This window comes from Danio rerio, chromosome 10 (genome assembly GCF_052040795.2).
Source record: "Danio rerio strain M-AB ecotype USA chromosome 10, GRCz13ab, whole genome shotgun sequence".
Taxonomy (NCBI): domain Eukaryota; kingdom Metazoa; phylum Chordata; class Actinopteri; order Cypriniformes; family Danionidae; genus Danio; species Danio rerio.
In genome coordinates, this window is record NC_141030.1 from 44,982,538 (window position 1) to 45,000,000 (window position 17,463).

The following is a 17,463-nucleotide window of genomic DNA, read 5'->3' on the forward strand; positions in this document are numbered from 1 at the left end:
GATGTTTGTCTAAAAATGTTGATTTATTCAGTAATGAAACAAGACTTTGAGTGAATCATTGAATCATTTAAGGCATCCCTCCAAAAATGTTGATTCATCCATTAATAAAACAAGACATGGAGGGAGTCATTGAATCATTCAAGACATTTGTCCAAAAATGCTGATTTATCCATAAATAAAACAAGACTTTGAGTGAGTCATTTAGTGATTCAAGACGTTTATCCAAAAATGTTGATTCCTCCAGTAGTGAAACAATAGTTTAAGTGAGCCATTTAAGATGTTTGTCAAAAAATGTTGATTCATCCAGAAATAAAACAAGTCTTTGAGTGAATCGTTGAATCATTCAAGACGTTCAGCAAAAAATGTTGATCAATGCAGTATTCAAACAAGACTTCGAGTGAGTCATTGAATCATTTAAGATGTTTGTGCAAAAATTTTGATTTATTCATTAATAAAACAAGACTTTAAGTAAGTCATTAAGTGATTCAAGAGGTTTGTCCAAAAATGTTGATTCATCGAGTAATGAAGCTAGACTTTGACTGAATCATTGAATCATTTCAAGACGTTTATCCAAAAATGCTGATCAATCCAGTATTGAAAAAAGACACCGAGTGAATCATTGAATCATTCAAGACATCTGTCCAAAAATGTTGATTCATTTAGGAATGAAACACGACTCTGAGTGAGTCATTCAAGACATTTGCCAGAAAAATGTTGATTCATCCATTAATAAAACAAGACTTTGAGGAAGTCATTGAATCATTGAAGATGTTTGTCCAAAAATGTTGATTCATCCAGTAATAAATTAGTCTTGTGACTGAACCTCAACATACAAACAAACAATAACAAGCACATCTAGTAAGTGACATTTCTGTTGTATAGCTGACCATTCAATAATGTCAGTTTGTGTGCTAAATAACTCTTGCATTCCTGACCCTAAGAACAAAATGGCACCATCATTTACAGCATTTTCAGGTTTGCAAAGTCAAGCAGTTTCAGCTGGCCCATCTGGACACCGTACAAGCATAACTGACATGTAAATATGGACTTTAGTGAATGCGTGTGTTCAACATCTGGCAGAAAGTTGTGGAGGCTGTTTTGCAACTTGGTATGGTTTAGTCTTCAAAGTCAGATGAATGTTATTTTTAGCAAAATGACCCAGAAAAATTGTGCGAGTAGTGTATTACCAAAACAAACAGAGATATGTGGTGAATCTGCATATTCAACTAGAAAACATTAAAGGGTCACGAAAAACCAAAACACATGTTTTGAGCTGTTGACAGTTGTATATCTGTCCCACACTGCTAAAAACACTATTATGACACCTATATTTAACTAAAAAGTGTAAATTGGTTGTTTTTGCGTTATTTCAAGCAAATTCGTACTTCCGATTTGAAACAAATTTTTGAAGCTGCGTCACGGTCATGACATAATAGCGTTGTATTTCAGCGTGCAGACTGGACGTCTGTGCCAGAGTGTGTCTTATTACGTCTTACAGTGTGATGCATTAATCCACGAGTAAGGCTTGGTTCAAACCAATCAGCGTGCTCTATTGTGCAACTTCATTAATATTCATTACTATCACAGTGTTTACACGACAGAGACGCCACGTTGTGTTGGCAAAACAAGCGTGAAGTGTTGCTTTTATAGTATGCTGCAGTGAAGTTTCGTTTTCATTTTCTCTCTGTGAGAGCTCAGAGTCATGTGTGGATTAACAGTGTACGCGACGCTCGACAACAATAACTTACGTGTCTAAGGAGGATTATTGTTTACCTGAGAGCTGTTCTCATCTGCAAACGCTGAGATCCAGATTCGCTTGTAGTATTCTCTTCATAAAGACGCGGCTCTAGTTGCTGGTGATTGTCCTGTCTCTACAGATTTGGCAACTGGTGCTCTTTGTTTATTTGAGTTTGTTTATATCGAACTAAGTTAACTATTGTACAGAGTGTAAACATGTTAGCACCACAACCAAACTTTAACCTCGTGTAGGGTTTTTACCGCATTTAGTGACCGGAATAACACACGCGGCTTTCTGACGCTACCTGCCGTGTGCATCTAAGTTTCCGGGAAATGCAGAGGTTTTTTTTCTCTCATTCGCCGTGCGGTATCAAACATTGCATGAAAAATACACGCTTAGAGCAGTTCCTCGAATCAAATATCTCGTTTGTCGCGAGGGGCATGAATGAATTCCCTGAATGAAAGAGCCAAACTGCAGTTAAAGTCCAACATTTAATAATTTGGCAAATAATTCCACTACAGATGTCCATGTAGGTTAAACACCATCACTTTCTCATGTGTGTGTATTTTGACTGAAACTCGCGCGTGCCCAAATAGACACTCCCACACCCTCCTACTTTAGTTCCTCCGACACTCCGCCCTAAACAGAGCTGGACACGCCCACTTTTCTGACTTTTTCCAAAGTAGAGGTGTGAAAACACCCTGCTGAAACGAGGGGGTTTCATGGCCCTTTAACAAATCTGAACAGGACTTTTGTATAACAAAATACTACATAAATGACCAAAAACTGACAAGTGTGACTGCTTCTTTACAGGTTATTCACACCGCATGAGCTATTATTTTGGAAAAACAAGAAAATGAGCAGTGAAATAGGAAAAAAGCAAAACCTTGACATGATTTTTTTTTTAAAGTGTAACTTATTTTACTTGAGAACAGTTTTAGAAAGCTACAGAAGAGATGAAATGATACTTCAGGGTTCTGAGTCAAGTTCTTTTTACCTGTCAGTACTAATGATGCCGATTCTGCCTCCACAGGTTGCAGCTGAGCCTGAGGGGGCTCCAAGCCAGGAATCAGAGAGTCCAGACACACATCCGTATTCACTGGGAGAGGAAAATGAGAAAAGTACAAAGAAAACAGATAATGTCACACTGTGAATTATTCATCAAAACAAACATTTCACAGACATCTTTCATATCACAATCTAATAATGCGTTTCTTTATTCCACATGTATGATGGTTTCATCAGTGACTCACTGGATCATCCTGTCTAGTTTCTCAACAACAACAGACTAAATAAAAATTTATTTTCCTTACATTGATGCCTATATAATGAGAGGATTCCAAGTTGTCTTAAAGAGATGGGAAGTTCATGTCATAATAAGTAAAGGTGTACCTCAAGGTCCGGTGATTGGCCCACATGTCTTTATCTTTACCTTGTCTAATCTAATAATGCGTTATTCCACTTCATCAGTGGCTCACTGAAACATGCCGTCTAGTCTCTCAACAACCGACTAGTAAGAACCTACTTTCCCTGCTTTTAGTCCTGGATGATGAGTGGATTCTTCAAGCTACCTTGGAGAATGAGGAGTTCAAGTCTTAAGTAAAGGTGTGTCTTATGGTTTGATGTTTGGCCCTCTTGTCTTTATCTTGTCTAATCTAATGATGCCCTGTTTATTCCACTTGTATGTTTTAATCGGTGACTCGCTGGATCATCCTGTCTTGTTTCTCAACAACAGACTAATAAGAACCCACTTTCTCAATATTGAGGCCTAGTTGATGAGTGGGTTCTTCTATTTTGGAGAAACGGGGTGTTCGAGCCATAATAAGTAAATGTGTACGTCAAAGTTCAGTGTTTGGCTCTCTTGTTTTTATCTTGTCTAATCTAATAATGTTTTTTTATTATACTTGTATGATGTTTTTATTAGTGACTCACTGGATCATCCTGTCTAGTTTCTTAACAGTGGACTAAATGAAATCTTACGTTCCCTAGATGATAAGTGGATTCTTCAAGCTATCTTGAAGAGATGGGGAGTTCAAGCCATAATAAGTAAAGGTGTACCACAAAGTTCAGTTCTTGGCCCTCTTGTCGTTATCTTGTCTAATCTAATAATGCATTTTATTATACTTGTATGATGTTTTCATCAGTGACTCATTGAATCATCCCATCTAGTCTCTTAACAACAGACTATATATAAAAAAAAAAATTCCTGCATGGAGGTCTAGATGGGTGGACTCCTCAAGCTAACTTGGAGACATGGGGAGTTCAAGTCATAATAAGGTGTACCTCAAGGTTCAGTGCTTGGCCTTTTTTGTCTTTGTCTTGTCTAATCTAATAATTTGTTTTTTTATTCCACGTGTATGATGGTATGATGGACAACAGACTAAACAAGAACCTACTTTCTCTGCATTGAGGCTTAGATGATGAGTGGAGTCTTCAAGCTATCTAAGAGAAATGGGGAGTTCAAGTCATAATAAGTAAAGGTGTACCTCATGGTTCGGTGTTTGACCCTCTTGTCTTTATCTTGTCTAATCTAATAATTAATTTTTTTTCACTTGTAAGATGTTTTTATCAGTCACTCACTGGATCATACAGTCTAGTTTCTCAAGAACAGAAACTAAGAACTTTTCAGCTTGGAGGCCTAGATGAGCCAACTCTTCAAGCTAACTTGGAGAGATGGGGAGTTCTAGTCATAATACTGTATGTAAAGGTGTACCTTGAGGTTCAGTGCTTGGTTCTTCAGTCTTTATCTTGTCTAATCTAATGTTTTTTTTTTATTCCACCTGTATGATGTTTTCAAGTGACTCATTGGATCATACTGTCTAGTTTCTCAACAACCGACTAAATAATAACCCCATTTTGATGCTTTGAGGTCAAATTATAAGCTGAATCTTCAAAGATATCTTGGAGAGATGGGGATTTCAAGCCATAATAAGTAAATGTATACATCAAAGTTCAGTGTTTGACCCTCTTGTCTTTATCTTGTGTAATAATGCCTTTTTTATTCCACTAACTTATTCCACTTTTATTCCATTGATGTCTTCATTAGTGACTCGCTGAATCATACTGTCTAGTTTCTCAACAACTGACTAAATAATATATTACTTTCCCTGTGTTGAGGCCTAGATGATAAGCAAAGTCTTCAAGATATCTTGTAGAAATGGGGAGTTCAAGTCATAATAATTGAAGGTGTACCTCAAAGCTCAGTGCTTACTCCTCTTGCCTTGATCTTTATCTTGTCAGATCTAATAATGTGTTTTTTTTTTTATTCCACTTGTATGATGGTTTCATCAGTGACTCACTGGACCATCCTGTCTAGTCTCTTAACAACAGGCTAAATAATATCTTACTTCTCCTGCTTTGAGGCCTAGACGATGAATGGATTCTTTGAGATATTTGGAGAGATGGGGAGTTTAAGTCATAATAAGTAAAGGTGCACCTATTAGTTAAGCACTTGGCCCTCTTGTCTTAATCTTTTCTAATCTAAGAATGCGTTTTTATTATACTTTTATGATGTTTTTATAAGTGACTCATTGGATCATCCTGTCTAGTTCCTCAATAATAAAATCTTACGTTCCCTGCGTTCCCGGCCTAGGTGATAAGTGGATTTTTCAAGCTATCTTGAAAAGATGGGAAGTTCTAGTCATAATAAGTAAAGGTGTACCTCAAAGTTCAGTGTTTGGCCCTTCTGTCTTTAAAAAAAATGCATTTTTATTCCGTTTGTATGATGTTTTCATCAGTGGCTCACTGGATCATCCAGTCCAGTTTTTTTTTTTTTTTTTGAAAAGCTGACTAAATAAAATCTTACTTTTCTGTATTAAGGCCCAGATGATAAATGGATTTTTCAAGATACCTTGGAGAGATGGGAAGTTCAAGTCATAAGTAAAAGTGTACCTCGTGGTTTGGTGCTTGGCCCTCTTGTCTTTATCTTGTGTAATATAATAATGCCTTTTTTATTTCACTTGTTTGATGTTTTCATCAGAGACTCACTGGATCATACTGTCTAGTCTCTTAACAACAGACTATTTAAAAAAATAGTTTTCCCAGCTTGGAAGCCTAGATGAGGGGATTTATCAAGCTGCCTTGGAGAAATGGGGAGTTCAAGTCATAATAAGTAAAGGTGTACCCCAAAATTCGGTTCTTAGCCCTCTTGTCTTCATCTTGTCTAATCAAATAATTTGTTTTTAATTTTTCTTGTACGATGTTTCTCACTGGATCATCCTGTATAGCCACTTAACGACAGAAAAAAATAATAACTCTTTTTCCTGCTTTGAGCCCTAGATGATAAGCAGATTTGTCAGGCTGTCTTGCAGAGATGGGAAGTTCTAGTCATAATAAGTAAAGGTGTACCTCAAAGTTCAGTGTTTGGCCCTTCTGTCTTTATCTTCACATTGTCTAATTTAAGAATGCATTTTTATTCCGTTTGTATGATGTTTTCATCAGTGGCTCACTGGATCATCCAGTCCAGTTTTCTTTTTTCTTTTTTTGAAAAGCGGACTAAACAAAATCTTACTTTTCTGTATTAAGGCCCAGATGATGAGTGGATTTTTCAAGATACCTTGGAGAGATGGGAAGTTCAAGTCATAAGTAAAAGTGTACCTCGTGGTTTGGTGCTTGGCCCTCTTGTCTTTATCTTGTCTAATCTAATAATGCCTTTTTTATTTCACTTGTATGATGTTTTCATCAGAGACTCACTGGATCATACTGTCTAGTCTCTTAACAACAGACTATTTAAAAAAATAGTTTTCCCAGCTTGGAAGCCTAGATGAGGGGATTCATCAAGCTGCCTTGGAGAAATGGGGAGTTCAAGTCATAATAAGTAAAGGTGTACCCCAAAGTTCGGTTCTTGGCCCTCTTGTCTTCATCTTGTCTAATCTAATAATTTGTTTTTCATTTTTCTTGTACAATGTTTCATCAGTGGCTCACTGGATCATCCTGTATAGCCACTTAACAACAGAAAAAAATAATAACTCATTTTCCTGCTTTGAGCCCTAGATGATAAGCAGATTTGTCAGGCTGGCTTGCAGAAATGGGGAGTTCAAGTCATATTAAGTAAAGGTGTACCTCAAGGTTTAGTCCTTGGCCCAAGTGTCTTTATCTTTATTCTAATAATGCATTTTTATTCAACTTTTATGATAGTTTCTACAGTGACAGGCTGGATCATCCTGTCTAATCTTTTAACAACAGAAAAATTAAGACCTTACTGTCCCTGCTCTGAGGGCTAGATGATGAGTGGATTCTTCAAGCCATCTTGGAGAGATGGGGAGTTCAAGTCATAATGAGTAAAGGTGTACCTCAAGGTTCAGTGTTTGGCCCTCTTGTTTTTATCTTGTCAAATGATTCATTTTTTATTCCACTTCTAAGATGTCTTCATCAGTGACTCACTGAATCATCCTGTCAAGTCTCTCAACAACAGACAAAATAAGAAGCTACTTTTCCTTGCTTTAAGGTCTATATGAAGAGATGGGGCATCTAAGTCATCATTAATAAAGTTAGGGTTGGGCGATGTGACCTCTTTAAAAGTTTTTTTTTTTTTCAGATTTAAATCAGATTTCCCCCCACAAAAATGTGTGGAGTTTAAGGTTATTAAACAATATAATTAGCTTACCATGTCATTATTATATAGTTATAGGATACAAAAGAATGCTAATGTAAAAAAATAAACTTTCCCTCAAGAACCTGTCGTTTTAAGATTTAGAACGGTTTACAACAATTTAATAACAATAATAATAATAATAATAATTATAATATCAATTAAACTCTTTTATAAAATTACAGGTAAAGTAAACTTGTTAAAAAGATGACATTTTTCAAGACGAGTCATTTCCCTACTATTCTTTACAGATTATTTCAACATGAATATGCATCAGAGGTTTACTAATTTTTATTTTGCATTATTATCAGTATATCCGTGCTATTATTTGCATCAGGCTGCAGCATCACTGCTGCACTGAGCAAGTTGTCAGTGTTGATATTCACTGTACTGAACATCTTTGCAGCCGGGTCACGCAAGTTATCCGGAAACTGCAATCCTGGATTCCAACATTATATCGGTTACAGTTAATTAATTGGCTTATCCACCATTACCTTACTTCTCACCTCGAGAAATACAAGGTGTGGCATGGCGTGAGATGGTTCAAATGTGTGTCTCACAGTGAATGCGTGACTGAAAGCCCTGAATTATGCCGTTTGTTATTTATTTGGCGGGTGTGTTTGTGTGTCCGTGTTAATTTTCATATCATAGAGGCAACATTTCTCAGAGTTCTTACCATGGTTCTTCCCTGCTCGAGGCAATGTTTGAGTTTCTTTGGCAAATGCGCAGCGAACTACGGAAACCCAGAGGTGAGCGTCAAGTGTTAGGGTGAAAACTGATTTTTAATCAAACATATTGATGTAAACTACACACCCGAGTTAATTGATAAAACAGATTTATCACCCAGCCCTAAGTAATGGTGTACCTTTGTGTTCAATGATTGGCCTGGTTATGATTTTTTAATGAGCACAATATTTCTGCGACCCAAAACTAAGCGGTAAATCACTCAGAAGTTTCTACTAATGCACTGGTTCCCAAACTTTTCAGCTTGCGACCCCTAAAAAAACAATGTCAGTGACTCGCGACCCCCATTTTTAAGGTAGTCATACTGTAAATATACAAACGTTGCACAGACAACTATAGGCATATATAAACATGAGCATATTGACAACACAGACATGCAGCAGTCTATTAACCATATAATGTTTTTATAGTCATTTATTAATTTAATTACATTTAAATATAAAATTAAAAGTTGTTGGTTGGTTTTTATTTGTATGTTGTTATTATTTCTTTAACACAACTATTAACTTCTTCTGTGGGTTATGAATAAAATATAGTAATTCAAATAGTTTAATAAAATGTATCTGAGTTTTAGAAATCACCAAGCGACTCCTTGTCATTGTCCCGCGACCCCCCAGGGGGCCCCGACCCCCACTTTGAGAACCACTGTACTAATGCATAACACACAGCCTGTTGTTTTAGCCTTTTAAATGCTGATTACACAAACGTTTACACAAATACCTTTTCATTCCCTTCACGCGTAATTTTATGTTGGGAAAGGAGAAAAATGCAAGCCATCACACATAATATGGGATCCGTTTGAATTTGAATCACACACAAACATAGAGGGGTTTAGAAAACGCCATGTGTCTTAGAGAATAGGAAAATAGAGCAAGCACACAGCAAGACAGTCGGCGAGAGCGGTTACCATCTCTGGTTTCCTCAATGGAGCTGCCAAAGGGATCAGCCATGGACAGCAGATCAGGCAGCATGAGAGAGGTATCTGGAGACTTTAGGCCCTCTATCAGCTTCTCTGTAAGTCAGCCAGTGAAAACAGCCAGTGTTAGCCAGAATAAACAGAGAAATGTAGGCATGCAGAACTGAGAGGAAAGAGAAAGGACAATGGAGGGTTTGAAAGCCAAACAGATGATTAGAACAAGGTAACTAGCACAGCGAGAAATCTGCCACGTAAGAATAACTGATTGGTCTAAATCAGGCTTCGGACGGTGTAAAAGTTTTATTGTTGCGATCAATTGCTAAAGCTTTTATCACGATATACAGTTCTATCACAATATTGAGTTAATCTGCTTAAAATAATAAAAATTATAAATAGTTTACTGGTTTATTTTACACTCACCGGCCACTTTATTAGGTACACCTTACTAGTACCGGGTTGGACCCCTTTCTGTCTTCAGAACGGTCTTTACGCTACGTGGCAGAGATTCAACAAGGTACTGGAAATATTCCACAGAGATTTTGCTCCATATTGACATGATAGCATCACGAATCTCCCGTTCCACCACATCCCAAAGGTGTTCTATTGGATTAAAGTCTGGTGACTGCGGAGGCCATTTAAGTACAGTGAACTCATTGTCATGTTCAAGAAAGCAGTCTGAGATGATTCACACTTTATTACATGGCCTCAACAGTTAATACAAGGCAGGATGAAACCATGATTTCATATTGTTGACGCCAAATTCTGACCCTACCACCCGAATGTGGCAGCAGAAATGGAGACTCATCAGAGCAGGCAACGTTTCTCCAATTATCTATTGTCCAGTTTTGGTGAGCCTGTGTGAATTGTAGCCTCAGTATACTGTGCTCAGCTGACAGGAGTGGCACCCGGTGTGGTGTTCAGCTGCTGTAGCCCATCCACCTCAAGGTTGAACATGTTGAGCTCTGACCTCTAGCATCAACAAGGCATTTGCTCATGCATAAATGCATTGAGTTGCTGCCATGTGATTGGCTGATTAGAAAATTGCGTTAACGAGCAATTGTACAGGTTTACCTAATAAAGTGGCTGGTGAGTGTTTTTTTTATTTATTTTTTTTACAAATATTGTTAGGTAATAACTTCATTTAATAAATTGATCACAACTTTATTTACTATGTAATTAGGTATTAACTAAGAAATTAACATCACCTAAAATTTAGAAATGGGTTCATTACTTTGACTTAGTTAATTACCTGATGTTAACAAATAGATCATTACAGTTAACAAACAAAAGGATACAGTTAATCACAGAATTTCCAATGTAATAGGTTGGATTAACATATGAAAATGTCAATTTTTGAAAATAAATTGCCTATTAAGACTTCAAGCATTATTACAACAATCTGAATAATCTTACTAACTTTAAATGTTCGATAAGTATTTACAGTATATGGAAGTGCCCACAACATCAATATTGTGCATGTCCAATGATTAAATATCCTTATATGTCTAGTCTGAACTCTATTTAGTATCGACCTATAATTGTTATTATATTATATCTATATGAAGAGTTCAGATGCAAACGCAGCTAAACGCCACTTCCGCCAAAAATGAGATAATGGCATTTAGTGAATGGTTTAGGCATGTAGTACACTATCAACAAATAGTTTTGCTTCAAATCATCTAAATCCCAGCCTCAGCGCATTCATAAATAACAGTTTGCTGGCAAAAGCCACTAAACGCCAGTTGTCTGACAGCAAAAGCCGATATATCCCAAGAACCAATCAGAAGCCCGAATCGAATCAAGTGTTTTCAATGTAGCAGCACTCTGATACGCCCCCTTTATAAGGAGACTGCTTTTTTCCGCTTCCGATTTTGATTTTAAAGACAGAGTTTGGTGAACTGGATGAGGCTGTCTGATTGTCAGTGAATGGCAAATGAAAATGTCCCTTATGTCAAAACTCTGTGCATTATAAAAAAAATAAAACACACTGTGCAGTCGGAAGTGTGACATGCATTCATAATGGGTTTTTTTGCGCATCGACGCTACTTTAAATGAGTCCAATTTACTATACATTAAACGGAAACTGGGTTCCGTGAAAGACAGAGTTAAGATGCCATTCTTTTATCCCACGTGGATGCCATGAGGATAAACACGGGACCAAGACCTTAAGTATGGTGAGGATGAGTGAATGACAGCTTCTAAAATTGTCAGAGAGGCATCCCCTTTTTCACATTGTGTTTCATTTGCTAATGTAAGCTATTTTTTAAAAGATAAATATAAATGTTTAAAACTTTACATTATTTTTTTTACTTCATAATGCCTAAACGTCCAATAAGCTTTTATATTAATAGACAATGCCCAGATATTGATGTTTCAGAATTATTTACACTACATTATTTAAATCTATCAAGTTTAGTTTACAATGTTTACATTGCTCTACTTACATTAAATCTAAATCCTAAATATCAGAAATGACAATTGATTGTTCAGATGTATTTAATGGCAGTTTTAATGTTTTTGATTAATGCACTTACTTTACAGATTTCAGTCATTCTTTTTCCTTCTGCTGTTTCCCTGGTTTAATCACAGCGGAATGAACCGCCACTTACTTGACAGACTTATATATTTTTAATTTCAGGCTGTTTGTGTAATGTGTTTTATGTTTGGTCAAATAATTTCTGATCGCATCTTTATAGTGATTTTCAACTAATTACACTGTTTTGTCTCAGGTGGATTAAAAGGTTTTTGCATACAAGCAGAAGTGGATTTAGCAGGTTTTAAATCTACCTTGTTTAAAAACCAAAGAATTGTCTAAAGTGACATTTATAAAAATAAAAAAAGTATTGGTATTTTTCTTTTTACCAGCTAATAACCTTTTCATTACATATAAAATAAAACTTCTGAACCTAATGAGAGGAGGCTGACAGAAAATGCTCATTTACAAGAAAAGAGGTCTGATTGATATAGAGGGTTTTGCATCTGAACTCTTCATATCCTCTTAAAGACCAAGGTGTTTTTTTTTACATGCTTTTTTTATTTCTCTTTGCTATTTGTGCTTATTGGAACCTAAGTAGAATAAAAAATCTAAGTATCATTTTTTGATAAGAAGTACAGTTGAAGTCAGAATTATTAGCCCCCCCTGAATTATTAGCGCTCCTGTTTATTTTTTTCCCCAACTTCTGTTTAATGCAGGGAAGATGGTTTCAGCACATTTCTAAACATAATAGTTTTAAAAATTTCTAATAACTGATTTATTTTATCTTTGCCATGATGACAGTAAATAATATTTTACTTGATATTTTTCAAGACACTTTTATACAGCTTAAAGTGACATTTAAAGGCTTAACTAGGTTAATAAGGTGAAGGTTAGGCAGGTTAGGGTAATTAGGCAAGTTATTGTATAACGATGGTTTGTTCTGTAAAAAAAATTAGCTTAAAGGGGCTAATAATTTTGTCCCAAAAATAGTTTTTAAAAAATTCAAAACTGCTTTTATTCTAGCCGAAATAAAACAAATAAGACTTTTTTCTAGAAGAAAAATTATTATCAGACATACTGTGAAAATTTCCTTGCTCTGTTAAACATCATTTAGGAAATATTTAATAAAGAAAAATAAAATCAAAAGGGGGCTAATAGTTCTGACTTCAACTGTACTTTTAGAGAAAAATCATGTCCATATATGTGGACTCGTGGTCCGAATTTACTTAAAAAAAAAAAAACTGTTATATATGCATAAAAACATTCCGGAAAAATTGTTTTAACTTGCTGTGACTTTTAGAGAGTAAAAACTTTTTTTTTTTTTCATTTTTGGACAGTTTAAAATCGTGTTTGTGACATTTCATATGCTGCAAAACAGTTGCAGGATAACACTGTATGTCTGTAACAAAATATAAAACATTCAAAGTATTTTAAATAGCCACTTAAGAGCTCAAATGTGCTGTCCACGTAGGTGAACATTCAGGAGGTTATTATTATAATTCTATCTATAACTCTATTCTAATTATATCATTCAATAAACAGTGTAACGTAAAGAGAAAGTAATAAATGAAGATACAATATACAGAACCAGTGAACAACAACATTTCAACGTTAATGAAGTTATGAAGGTGAACACAGGGCGAATTACCTGGCACAGCTAGCAAACCAGCTCCAGGTTCCAAGCCAAGAATATCAGCAGGTCGTTCAGCTAAATGAGATCCAGAGAAGAGCAACATTACAAAGCAGTAAAAAAACACTTGACATCAACAGAAGTCATTAAATGCTGAGCTTCAGCATGAATTCAGGAAGCGGTTCGACTCTGACGAGCCAATCAGCAGGGATGCTGAGGTAAGTGGTGGGATGCGATTCAAAGGACTCTCCGTACTTGAATTTTTTCTTTAAATAGGAGTCTCCTGCTGAGGCTGGTGACCACGCACTTAATGTGATGTAAGCAAGACAGGTTGAGAAGGGCAATAGCAATACACTGAAAAAGTGACACTCACGAAAATGTGACAGGAAGTCAGAATGTCACATTTACAATTTGCTTCAATTTCTGTGAGTGGGAAAAGTCAGATTTAGACCTATGCTACACCTACCAGAAGATGGAGGAGCAGATTCTGCAGCTTCCAGTCCAGGAATAAGACTGTCGGAAGTGACGATCAAAGGTTCAACGGGTTCTGTAACGGCAAAAACAGTTTAATTAAATGTGCAATAATTCAGATACACTTAAAAATACATCTACATTTTGGCCTTCTGTTCACTAAGAAAAATTTTTGCTGTGATACCTGACTCATGTTACACTTTCACAAGAGTTGCTAAAAATAAAAGATACTTTCACATAGTATTTCTATTATATTGCTGTAAAGGAATTAAAATTACAGTGCTGTACAGCAGCAAAAACACTGGACTTTAGAAACTGGACTTTAGACCAGAATGGTGATTTGGTATAAATTGGTCGCAGTAGTAAGAGGTGGCATATTTTGTTAATATACACTCACTGGCCACTTTATTAGGTACAACTTACTAGTACTGGGTTGGACCCCGTTTTCCCTTCAGAACTGCCTTAATCCTTCATGGCAGAGATTCAACAAGGTGCTGGAAATATTCCTCAGAAATCTACTCCATATTGACATGACAAAGTTGCAGCAGATTTATTGGCTACACATCCATGATGTGAATCTCCCGTTCCACCACATCCTAAAGGTGCTCTATTGGATTTAGGATCTGATAACTGTGGAGGCCATTTAAGTACAGTGAACTCATTGTCATGTTCAAGAAACATTTGAACATGACAAACTGTCTGAGATGATTCACGCCTTATGACATGGCGTGTTAGCCTGCTGGAAGTAGCCATCAAAAGATGGATACACTGTGGTAATAAAGGGATGGACATGGTCAGCAACAATACTCAGGTAGGCTGTGGCATTGACAAGATGCTCAATTGGTACTAATGGACCCAAAGTGTAAAAATATCCCCCACACCATTACACCACCAGCCTGAATCGCTGATACAAGGCAGGATAGATCCACAGAACTGCCGTTCACTGGATATTTCCACTATTTCAGACCATTTTCTTTAAACTCTAGAGTAGGGTTGTAACAATATACCGGTATGACGGTTTACCACGATTTGAACGTGCACGATTATCATACCATGAACAATTGCATATCAACGGTTTTAACCCTTAAAGACCGAGACAGCCGCCCGCGGCTAAAAATAAGTAACGTTATTGCTCTTAAATGTTTAATAACTTTTGATCCGCTGATCCGATTCATACAATTCAAAGATTGGCATAAAGAAGAGAGTCTCAGCTTTCCAGTGCTGTATCACATAACATTCGCGGACTTTCAGAGGCTCCGGAATCAGTGCGGTTACGTCATCAACATTTGACAACGCTGATTTGACAAAGAAACGCTCGTCACTGTGTCTCCGGACAAATCAGACATGATACATCGATGCATTGTCCCTCCTCCATGCCCAGATTGGTTCAAACTCGCTATATCACAACCAATAAGCATAGGTTTCACTTTTGTTTGTGGACCAACACTGAGCTTTTTGAACAACACGGAATGAGAGAAAGGCATACATTTATGCGCGGCTAAATAAAACGCAAAAAAAAAAAAGTTTTGCATGAAATAATTCTCATACTAAGTACTTTTGCATGCACAGCAGCACAGAAACATGACAAAACAGTGACACAGCAAAGACGAACTGCTGCTCTTGCTGTTTTCAAAAGACGCAAATGAAGATGCAGCTGTTTATCTGCATTGCAGACAACCATATCCAAATCCATATCCACAGACAACCATATCCATGCTGGCACATAAAACCTAAGGATGTTCCATATTGAATCTAGTTTCGTTATGTAACTATTTATAGTATAGTAAATATTTATATCTATTTTTTACTGAGGATTTGCACCATGTTTATTTGGACTTTATTTGGACTTTGACACATTATTTATTATTTTCTTATTTTTATTTGTTCATTGTAAGTGGTGTTGTTTATAGTAACTAAAAATATATTATTTGGAAAAAGTCAAATTTGCTTCACTGTTCTATTATTTTGTAACATTTGTAACATACCGTATACCGCGAAACCGTCAAACCGTGGTATTGTTTTAGACGATTATCATACCGTGAAAAATTCATACCGTTACAACCCTACTCTAGAGATGGTTGTGCGTGAAAATCCCAATAGATCAGCAGTTTCTGAAATACTTAGACCAGCCTGTCTGGCACCAACAACCATGCCACATGTAAAGTCACTTAAATCACCTTTCTTCCCCATTCTGATGTTTGCTTTGAACTGCAGCAGATTTTCTTGACCATGTCTACATGCCTAAATGCATTGGCGTGGAGTTGCTTCCATGTGATTGGCTGACTAGAAGTTTGCATTAACAAGCAGTTAGACAGGTGTACCTAATAAAGTAGCCGGTGAGTGTAATTAATATAATTAAAAATCAAGTTTTTAAACAGTTTTTATTACACTTTATGCACATGCAGGAAACTACAGGTGTACCTCAAGGTTCCGTGCTTGGACCTCACAATAGGTTGACATACACAATACCTGTCATGACTACAACCACATTCACCATCGGGAGGCAGCATAATTTCTTGCGCAGGAGAATTTTGCTTGCACAATCAAAAATGAATAAAATAATCAAACTTTAGCACTCAATAGTTCCTTTCATTCCGCTAAAGAGAAAAGCTTTGACCAATGAATGCACAAAGTGCTCAACATTCCACACTTCTTATATCATTGAATAAGTGCATCATCTGGGTAGATAAAGGTTACGTATTATTTTTGTAATTTTCAGTGTGAATGCGTTACAAATTAGAGCATAAGTAGGTGGGAGGGGCACCTATAGTTTTCCATATTTATGTAGAAATAAATAAGCTGCATTTGAAATGTCTGTAAGAACGCACTGTTACCATCAGCTAGCTTGGTGAAGTCTTTGTTGAGAAGATCCTCAGCTGTGAGTTTGGAGAAATTGTCATCATCGAAGGGATTCCAGGTGGGCTGGGTTGGAGGGCTTGTCAGATTAGCAGCCGAGGCAGGAGCTTGGGGGACAGAAACACTGGCCTGCTGCTGGGCAGGCTGGTAAACACTCTGTTGGGAGGACTGGGGAGAGTTGGAAGGAGTAGCGCTAGCTGACCTAATGGTGGGGAATACAAATTAAAAAGCATTCAGGAATAAGTTATTTGTAGGATTCAATTTGACAGAATGCTGCTTTTGATCATGCAGAGCTGACAGGATCACAGTCAGAGAAATGAAGGTTAGGAATTCTTTATTTATTTAGCTGAAGTCACAATTATTCGCCCTCCAGTGAATTGTTTTTTTTCTTTTTCAGATATTTCCCAGATGCTTTTTAACAAAGCAAGGAATTTTTCACAGTATCCCCCATAATATTTTTTCTTCTGGAGAAAGTCTTATTTATTTATTTATTTTATTTCAGCTAGAATAAAATCGTTAAATTTTTTTAAGAACCAATATAAGGTCTATATTAGTAGATCCATTTAGGCCAGGGGTTCTGAACCTTTTTCACTTTGGGGCCCACTTCTTCCTCTGATCAGATTTGAAGGCCCATCTGTCTGACATTTTCTCTAAAACGTTTGTTTGAAGCGCTCATTTAAACCTTAATTTATCAACATATATATATATATATATATATATATATATATATATATATATATATATATATGTATCAGAGTTGCAGCAATGTTTTATCAGCTTGTCATCCTCTAAGAAAACAGTTGATGTTCACCTAGCAATCTATGTATACCATCTCCCACGTCTGGGACACGGTACAAATGTCAAGCACTGACTGGTCCACAGTGATAAAAATGTTGAGAACCACTGGTCTACAGAACTAACCATCTTGATACAATGATCTGCTTAATTAACCTAGTCTAGCTTCTAAATGTTACTTTAAGCTGAATACTAGTGTCTTGAAATATATCTAGTTGAATATTATGTGCTGTCATCATGGCACAGA

At 36.5% G+C, this 17,463-nt stretch overlaps 1 protein-coding gene across 25 annotated transcripts in view; it reads right to left on the bottom strand.

Annotated features, from left to right (window-relative positions):
• The window catches only part of aak1b (AP2 associated kinase 1b), a 96,060-nt gene that overhangs the window by 29,418 nt on the left and 49,179 nt on the right, over window positions 1–17,463 (bottom strand). For 14 of the 25 annotated variants that reach the window (XR_015501490.1, XR_015501489.1, XM_087271275.1 and 11 more), the window contains 5 exons: window positions 16,400–16,623; window positions 13,561–13,641; window positions 13,113–13,172; window positions 8,980–9,084; window positions 2,736–2,837 (listed from right to left, as the gene is read on the bottom strand). Coding sequence is in view for 23 of the 25 variants with exons in the window: in XM_087271275.1 (XP_087127401.1) it covers window positions 2,736–2,837; window positions 8,980–9,084; window positions 13,113–13,172; window positions 13,561–13,641; window positions 16,400–16,623 (572 nt within the window). In the remaining 2 variants the exon portion in view is untranslated. The remainder of the gene's footprint in view (window positions 1–2,735; window positions 2,838–8,979; window positions 9,085–13,112; window positions 13,173–13,560; window positions 13,642–16,399; window positions 16,624–17,463) is intronic. The other 11 variants (XM_087271274.1, XM_087271267.1, XM_087271265.1 and 8 more) reach the window with 1 other exon arrangement.